This window comes from Cenococcum geophilum (assembly GCF_001692895.1).
Source record: "Cenococcum geophilum 1.58 unplaced genomic scaffold K441scaffold_110, whole genome shotgun sequence".
Taxonomy (NCBI): Eukaryota; Fungi; Ascomycota; class Dothideomycetes; order Gloniales; family Gloniaceae; genus Cenococcum; species Cenococcum geophilum.
Genome location: NW_027137668.1, coordinates 75,271 through 83,087, shown reverse-complemented (window position 1 = coordinate 83,087; position 7,817 = coordinate 75,271). Strand labels below are relative to the sequence as shown.

At 49.4% G+C, this 7,817-nt stretch overlaps 3 protein-coding genes across 3 annotated transcripts; 2 read left to right on the top strand and 1 right to left on the bottom strand.

Annotated features, from left to right (window-relative positions):
- Positions 1-1,327: 1,327 nt before the first annotated feature.
- K441DRAFT_671835 (uncharacterized protein) lies at positions 1,328-2,232 on the bottom strand (the record flags this gene model as incomplete). The annotated part of the gene is made up of 2 exons (XM_067650475.1): positions 1,328-2,100; positions 2,156-2,232. Coding segments are annotated over 2 exons (361 nt in total), but the record flags the coding sequence as incomplete, so codon positions are not given.
- Positions 2,233-2,900: 668 nt separating this feature from the next.
- Positions 2,901-3,799, top strand: K441DRAFT_597748 (uncharacterized protein; the record flags this gene model as incomplete). Its single annotated transcript, XM_067645081.1, has 2 exons — positions 2,901-3,367; positions 3,415-3,799. 2 exons carry the CDS (start codon positions 2,901-2,903, stop codon positions 3,797-3,799), a joined length of 852 nt encoding a protein of 283 aa, XP_067496282.1.
- Positions 3,800-4,377: 578 nt separating this feature from the next.
- On the top strand, positions 4,378-6,873 carry K441DRAFT_649644 (PNK3P-domain-containing protein). Its single transcript, XM_067646951.1, has 10 exons — positions 4,378-4,612; positions 4,683-4,840; positions 4,913-5,025; positions 5,105-5,437; positions 5,493-5,641; positions 5,695-5,837; positions 5,915-5,975; positions 6,048-6,196; positions 6,349-6,465; positions 6,526-6,873. Exons 1-10 carry the CDS (start codon positions 4,513-4,515, stop codon positions 6,574-6,576), a joined length of 1,374 nt encoding a protein of 457 aa, XP_067496281.1. The 5' UTR covers positions 4,378-4,512; the 3' UTR covers positions 6,577-6,873.
- The last annotated feature ends 944 nt before the right edge of the window (positions 6,874-7,817 follow it).

Here is a 7,817-nt window from a genome sequence, read left to right as displayed (position 1 = left end):
CGACGCTCTACTGACGACATTATATGGGTTCCTATAGCGCAGCACAGGCTAATTAAGCTGTCTACCAAGGATATGAACTTGTCGACCTGTTCCCATTACCTATTACCGACTGAGTGGCGTTGTCGACAGTGGCAGTTGCAAATCGTAGTCGTCAGCTTTATCGTCAGCATAGTCGTCAGCCTTTTGCCACTTACCTAGTGTATATAGTGAGGCTCTAGGGCCTCTTGCAATGAGATAGAGTCTTCCTCATCTTTTTCTGATCCGCATTGGATCGACGGAACTGTTCGGCTTGTATAGAGGCTGGTAGATATACTCGGGTAAAACACATAGGTGGCGGAAAAGCTCTATCTGAGCTTCCACCTAATACTACAAGGAAAACCTTGTGATAGTAAGGAATGGGAGAGGCGCGAGCGCGCTTCAAGGACTCGTTTTGGCTGCAGTATTTGCAAAATACCATTCTGCAGAAAGGACGACTGCTGGAAGCCTCATATTGAGCGACTCAGCTCTAAAGAGTAAGCCTATATATTAATATACTGTGCAATCAAAAGCTTCGTATTCCTGAGTACGGGTACTAAATTTTAGCTAATCTGGTTGGCTGGGCCTTACCGCTAAGGGATAGTAAGTAGGATAGAGCAGAGTTTTATTCATATATAGAAATGAAATTGGTAGGATATACTTCTAGCACAATCCATAAAGCTGTAGTAAGTTTACAACACATTCCAAGTGGTTCTAGATCAAGGTATCGGGTTTGTTCCAGCAGAGGGGACTGCGAGCAGTAGCTCGTTCAGCTGCTACTAGGCAATACTCTTTTGGATCAGCCTGTGAGGCCCCTCGGGGGGCGCTCACTGGACCGGATACGTAATTCCGGACTAACTGTAAGGCCTTTAGTCGGTGTTGATGTGACATGAACGATTCGTTTGAGGCAGTCGGGGTGCGTGTTCGGACGCCGAAATCCCAGGCGGACCTCAACGTTTATGACTCAAGAGTTATTTGTAAAGAAACTTTTGTTTTTTCGGTCTCGGAGATATTTTCTAAGGGTACCGTATGTGTTTGGTTGATATTCGTCATACGACATAACTCCGAGATACCGTCTCATGATCTGAAGCTAGGTTATGAGTGGATAGTGAAGTTTAGAGTTCGTAAAACTTTAAGCTTCGGCCGAGAGAACCCGTTATCGTACGATAGAAAGCATGTTAATGGTGCTGAGAGATGTGGAGCTAAGAAAGTATCCAATTATGGGCATAATCGCATGTGATCTTGAGCCGGCCGAAAGGGTGCTTGCGCCTCGGCCTGTGTGATACATATAGAGAAAAATAAATGAAGGGTTTGATGGGTTATCATGTGAGAACTTCCTTGATCTGAGCGAGGAGAGTGCTGAGTACTGTGAAGCATGTGTGTTCGAGATGAAGAAGAATACCAAGAGAAGCCAGGACTGTGATGTGTTGAGGAATAAAGTCTGAAGATGTGTGCAGGGTTCAACAGAGCGCTATGTGAAGTTGTAAAAGAAAAACTGGTATGAACGCTTTTGTATTGCTGATCGTGGTATCTAGATTGTATCCACCCGACCTTTTTGAACGAGAGGAAATAGATAGCCCTGTGAAATCCCATAGCCCGCAGATGCACTCTAAGCAGGATGTTGAAAACCGTGATGAGCCCATATTTGCTTTTCCCGTGAACCTGAAGTTGCTCCCATCCGGGCGCCGCAAAGGGCTTGCCATGCAATTCATCCTCCCATCCAGTCCTCATGCAGTATATACAATAATCTGACTTGTGCCGACAGCGTGAAATTAGCTTAGCTTGGTCATAATTCGCCACTTCATGCGAATAGGCTCGCCCCACCAGACTCAATGGCGTCTATCTCGATCTTTGTCCAGGGAGTGCGCTGGAATCGCACGGGGAGCTCCGATCGGTCGAAGAACGTGCCCCTTCCAGCTTCAACGGGACCCAGAGAAGCACCGGACTTGCTTCCGATGCTGGTAGAGAACTGGTTGGTTTGGTTGAGGGGCCCGTGCTGTTGGGCCTTTTGTCGGTATGAAGCGAAAGACTCGGGGAGCGAGGACGATGGCGAAGCAGGGTGTGCATGAGGAGTGTGGTCAATCTCTGGTTATGGAGTTAGCACAAGCTAAGATGACAAATACTTGGGAGTGTAACTGACTTGAAGGAGTGGTGCGCTTGCCCAAGAAGCGGATCATGGGCTGTCGGTGCTGGAGGAGCTGCTTGGTTGCGTTCATTTTGAGTGGGTGCTTCTCGACTCGTCGGCTTCTTTCGGAGCTGTGGGGATCGCGGCAGCCAAGAGTTGGAGGGTTGCGATAATTATGCTTGGATCGCTACGAAAAAGTCTAAAGGGGGTAAGGTTTGAAATGCAATTGACCGTGGTGGGTAAGCGAAGGGCGCAGGATGGGGAGGGGAAGGGATGGTCGAAGGGCTTTATCAATATTTCGTGAGGTGCAAAAGCTACGGTTCGGTTCGGGTTCATAGGGCGCGTGGGTGCGTCATTAGGGTGCCCGAGACACTCGAGCCCTGCTCGTCGATGGGCTCATGGTGGGCTGAGACAGTCGATTTTGCAAGCCCCCGGTATCGCAAGTGTCTGGTGATAATTCCACCATTTTTTTTTCTTTCGCGGGGATCCTGGCAATTGGAGTTGTTCTTGCGTCCTTCTGGCTCGACTTCTCCACGCTTCGCTGCAGCCATGGCCGCGGCGATGCAGATGAATCACTGACCACCCAATAGGATAACCAACTCGGTTTTAAGCATTCCTTTTCCTTATCTCTCTGACAACACTAGCCCGACGAACCCTCCATGAACAGCCCGCGGACCTTGCTCGTTTGCGAATTCGATAACGTCCCCTCTATCAAAGTCTGCAAAATCCTCCAGCCTAGAACCCGCAAATCTGCAAATCAATGCATGAGCTCCTCCTATTCGGCCAAGTACCTCGTTCGCGCCATGAGCAGGTCTTGAAAATCCTCGCTGGCATAGCTGCCATGCAGCCCCAGCGTGTCATCGAACGTCATGTTGTTTACAAGCCACAACGGGAGCCTGAGGAGCCCGGCTCGAATCTCCGACGTGGTGGTAGCCAAGGTGTCGCGCAGAAACAGGCCAAACAAACCGCCGCCAAGGACCTCTACTTTACGCAACTAGTTCAAAGCGTATCTGAGGGTGATTTTACCACTTACAAGAATACTCCTAATGGGCCTTCTAATTCGAAAGCTGCGGGAGGAGTCGGTGATAGCACTTCTAAAAACAAGTGGACATTTCAGTTTCACGATGTGCCAGATACTGGGGATAAAGGTGCGACGGTACGCATGACCTCCAGCACTGACGTTGTAGAAGGAGATCCTCACGCATACATGGTCGCTTTGGGAAACAAGTAAGCTCTCCGTACGAGCTACATAGACATTCGCTCACTTCTCGTAGTTATGTCTCTGAGTATTACGTGGAAGGCCATCGTTTCGTCCACAAGGACATAGTCATCCTCCTACATCGTATCCTTCAAGAGCCTGGCATCCAGCCAGGGCAGACATCGCCGAAACCCTCTCTCCCCGTTTTTGATTCCCTTAAACCTCTCGACCCTAGTGGAGGATACATTCTTCAAGCCTCGATCCGAGTGCAGGACTTGGGTAGACCTGGCATACTCGACATGGGTGTCGAAGAACTGAAAGGATTCAAAAACTTGATAAAGGGCTGTGTTGAACTGGACGTTCCAGATAGGCTTTTGTTGGATACACGTGTTAAATACCAGCCAAAGCCGTTTGTGGTTCCACGGCCAACAACCACACCAGCCCAATCTGCAACCCGATAATGGGATACGAACCGTGAGGGGTACAAGATAAGCAACCGTATATATGAACTCTGTCACATCGATTTACAATGGGTGCGGGTACTACCCCGTCGACCCGAGTGGAAGCGAGTCAAAGATATTTACCAATAACCAATTTGGCGGGTAGTATATTGGTATAGGCATCATATCGATGTTGGCGACGCACGTCCAGGGGACCACGAAGTAGGTCGACGATAAGCTGGTGTTGGCTGGGGAGTTTTGTCATAGTCAATATAGATGGGAGAACCTGATTGAGCCGTGGGGTTACGCATGAGGTCAACCAAGATATTCATTAGCTCCGGGATCTATAGAAATTAAGGGCTTTAACAAGCGAAGTATACCTCTTGCAAATATTTAGGTTTGTGGAGTTGAGGCATCCTTCGGCACCAAATTCTAAGTCTGGAAAGTCGGTGAAGGACTTGCAGTAGTACGAGAAATAATTCTACGCCAGCGGCTATTAAAGAGCTCCAAGAATCAACTTCGCGTCGTTGCTTGTTAAAGTACACAGTTGGTCGAGGTGAAGTGAAAGGCACTCGTTTCCAGCAACGGAAGGACCCTTTCACGTGCCCTCGCGCTCGCGCGTTGTCAGCCTATCTCGCTTTGCAAAACCACGATCTGCCTTCTTCACTTCACAACACCTTATCTCCCATCCTCTTCGCGGCTTTAGATGAACTTATTAGTCGGAGATTCCAAGCATGAGCCCCAAAAGACTGGGGCCACTGAAGCGAGTGAGCACAGAAGACCGAGGAGTCTCTCCGCCGCCGGTGAAAAGGCGACAGCAATCTACCATAACCAGTATGTAAAACATCGCCTCTTTATTGCAGAGAACTATTTCAACGAGGCTGGATCGCTGATTCTGCCGAAGGCAAGGCAGTAGCTAACTTTTTCACACCATTATCAAAGAAAGAGCTGGAAAAGATGTCTTGGCGCATTGTGAATGAGAGTCTTCTAATCGGTCGATGTCAGGCGCCAAAAACAGCCCAGCTGGTTAGTTCCGGCAGAAAAGTTGCAGCATTTGATTTTGTATGTCGCTCAACATGCTGTGGGCGTATCTGGATAAATCAGTGTTGCTGATTCGGTGTTTAATTAACGCAGGACTCCACCTTGATTACATCTGCTTCTGGCAACCGATTTGGGCGAGATGCTACGGACTGGAAATGGTGGCACAGCAGTGTACCAGGCACCTTAAGGAGTCTGCATGAAGAGGGGTATGTTTCATGCTTGCCCCGCTTTCCCCTCATCAAAGTAAAAATAACTACTGAAGTAAGGTTTATCACATCGTTGCAGATATCTTATTGTAGTCTTGAGCAACCAGGGAGGAATTAGTCTGAGGAGTGATTCCAAGACAGTGAAGAGTGACCTAAAACGACTGGCCGATTTCAAGGGCAAGGTTTTAGCCGTGTCCAATCAACTAGACCTGCCGATAGGCGTTTTTGCCGCAACTGCACGAGATCAGTACCGCAAGCCAAGGGTTGGGATGTGGCAAGAACTCCTTAGAGATTACGACCTCGAGTCTGCAGAGTCAATAGATCTGGACAATTCCTTTTTCGTCGGTGACGCGGGAGGTCGGCTGGGTAGCTTGACTGATGGGGTGCCTAAGGATCATTCTTGCGTTGACAGGTTTGCAAATGATGATGAGCACCGTTCCTGTTGGGTGAACTAATGGTTGAGAAAGGGATTTCGCCGCTAATATTGGAATCGTGTTCAAGACGCCTGAAGAGTACTTTCTGAATGAAGAGCCGAAACCATTTGTAAGAGATTTTGACCCCGCAAGCTTTATCAAACACGCGGCTGGGATGTCAACACCTGCAGGCAAGTACCAGGGTATTAAGCCACAAAGGTACGGAACGAGCCGAGAGATCTAACTTTCGCTTCAGCGGCCCCTATTACTTCCTTGAAGAGTAACCCGCTCGACATCGTGCTATTTTGTGGTAGTCCTGGCGCCGGCAAATCATCGTTTTACTGGAAGCATATTCAACCGCTTGGATATGAGCGGGTCAATCAAGACATTCTAAAAACAGTACGTGTTGTATGCGTAGCTCCGTAACACGTGCTGCGTTACTTTTCAATGCATCGTGAGTAACAGTTTCGAAACAGCGCGAGAAGTGTCTGAAGTCGGCATCCGCTTTCATCGAGGAGGGTAAATCGGTCGTTGTGGGTATGTATTACTAACGTCCCCACCACCAGCAAATCCCAGGAGTAAGGAGTTAATGATCGTAAATACCGGCAGATAACACAAACGCCGATCTAGAAACGAGGTCATGCTGGATTGCTCTTGCCAAAAAATTGAAGGTGCCGATCCGCTGCGTGCTCTTCACTGCATCTCCCAAAGTCTGCGAGCACAATGACATCGTGCGAGCTTTGAACAATGGGACTGTGGTAAGTTTCCCAACATAATGACATCCTTGCGGGAGTTACTAGGGCTTCGAGCAAAGATACTGTTTTAATTGATTGGCGTACTCTTAACGAAGTGGTTCACACGAGGTTAAATGAAAAGGAGGCAGGGGCCTCGAAGCTAACCATTGGCCTAGATGAATCCTGAGAAGCGAATAATGCTTCCGAAAGTTGCATTCACGGGGTTTTTATCGAGATATCGGGAGCCTAAACCAGAGGAAGGCTTTCAAGACATCACCAAGGTGGACTTCAGGGTAGGTTGCACCGCTCCACCAATATGCGAAAGTTTATGCATCATGCTTACCCACGTCAAGTTCGAGGGTGATGAGGAGCAGCGGACAGTATGGACTAGATATTGGGTTTAAGAAGGTTTTGACGGCCCCTGATCGGTCAGGGTGAACCCTGAGAGAGAAGGTACCGGTACTTGCGGCAATGTGGGCGGGGTTTTTAATTGAGGGTAGAGTAATGCTGCGGTCAAGTTTTAGTCTTCTAATCGTTAGCCTTGTCTCCTCGATAGCGGGGACAACGTTGGTCGAACGATAGCAATATCGCATTTGATACGAATGTTTGATACGGAGCGTTTGAACGCTTCCGAATGTTCCCCACGTTTACGTCTTCATGTCGCATATATTGGGGAGGTAGCCACGATTTCCCGCTCGCTGTCAGTTGGCTAACGTGCGCAAACGGAGGATCCTCCTTTCAATTGAGTTGGGGTGGCGCCGTCGTGCAGATCTCGTGCATCAAACGCTGCGACTAACCATCAAACGGCATAAAGTGGTGCAGACACTCAAGATGGATTAAGCGCGCAATTCTGGGCTAAATGAATCACGTCGTGCTTGACGGCTGTGAAGGTAGGAAATCGCATGATTGTCCGTCTAACGCTGGCGCACTATTGTCTCAGAGCTTTCACCACCATGCGGACGAAGAATTTGCTCTTCCCCACGCTTTTGTTCTGTGGTAGCTTCAAAGCCCGTTCAACGGACGTTCCTCCCGGTAGTTTTGCAAAAAAGAACCGTTGCCAGCTGCCATTAGGCCACCACGAGCTAACGTTTGCCTCATCATCTGTCGTAATGGGCTTGTCGACCTGATGGCCAGCTGTTTCCACCTTGCCTGGCTAGGCTGACATTCTTGGACGTCCTTGTTAAATCAGGCCGCCTTGGGGTCTTTTTTCTCGCTGCAAAGCTTGGTTACGGTCCACCGGGTATTGAGATCGCGGGACGATCCACGCTCGGCGCAGCGATCGAATGAAAGGCTGAAAACGCCTCCTTGTTGAGCAACGCGACGCACTTCGGAAACTATGACGGCCCTGTGCACACGTCGCAGGAACCGGGAAGGTTGTGGACATGAAGGACTCTGGAAGCGATGCGCTGGCCGCATTGAGGCTTTGCAGCATTGGCTTTCGGTGCCTGACAAGTGGCCTGCGATGTCAAACGGGATATTCCCAGCAGTGATCAAGGCGGTTGGTAGCAGCAGGGACACCAACGCCAATCAAGGGCATTTCAACGGGCGTTTTCCTGCATCTCCCCGATTCGCCAAGCCGCGGTGGTGGCTGCCGAGAGCGTGCCCACCAGCCATCGCGGTTTGACTTCTCCCAGAGGCGTCGGAG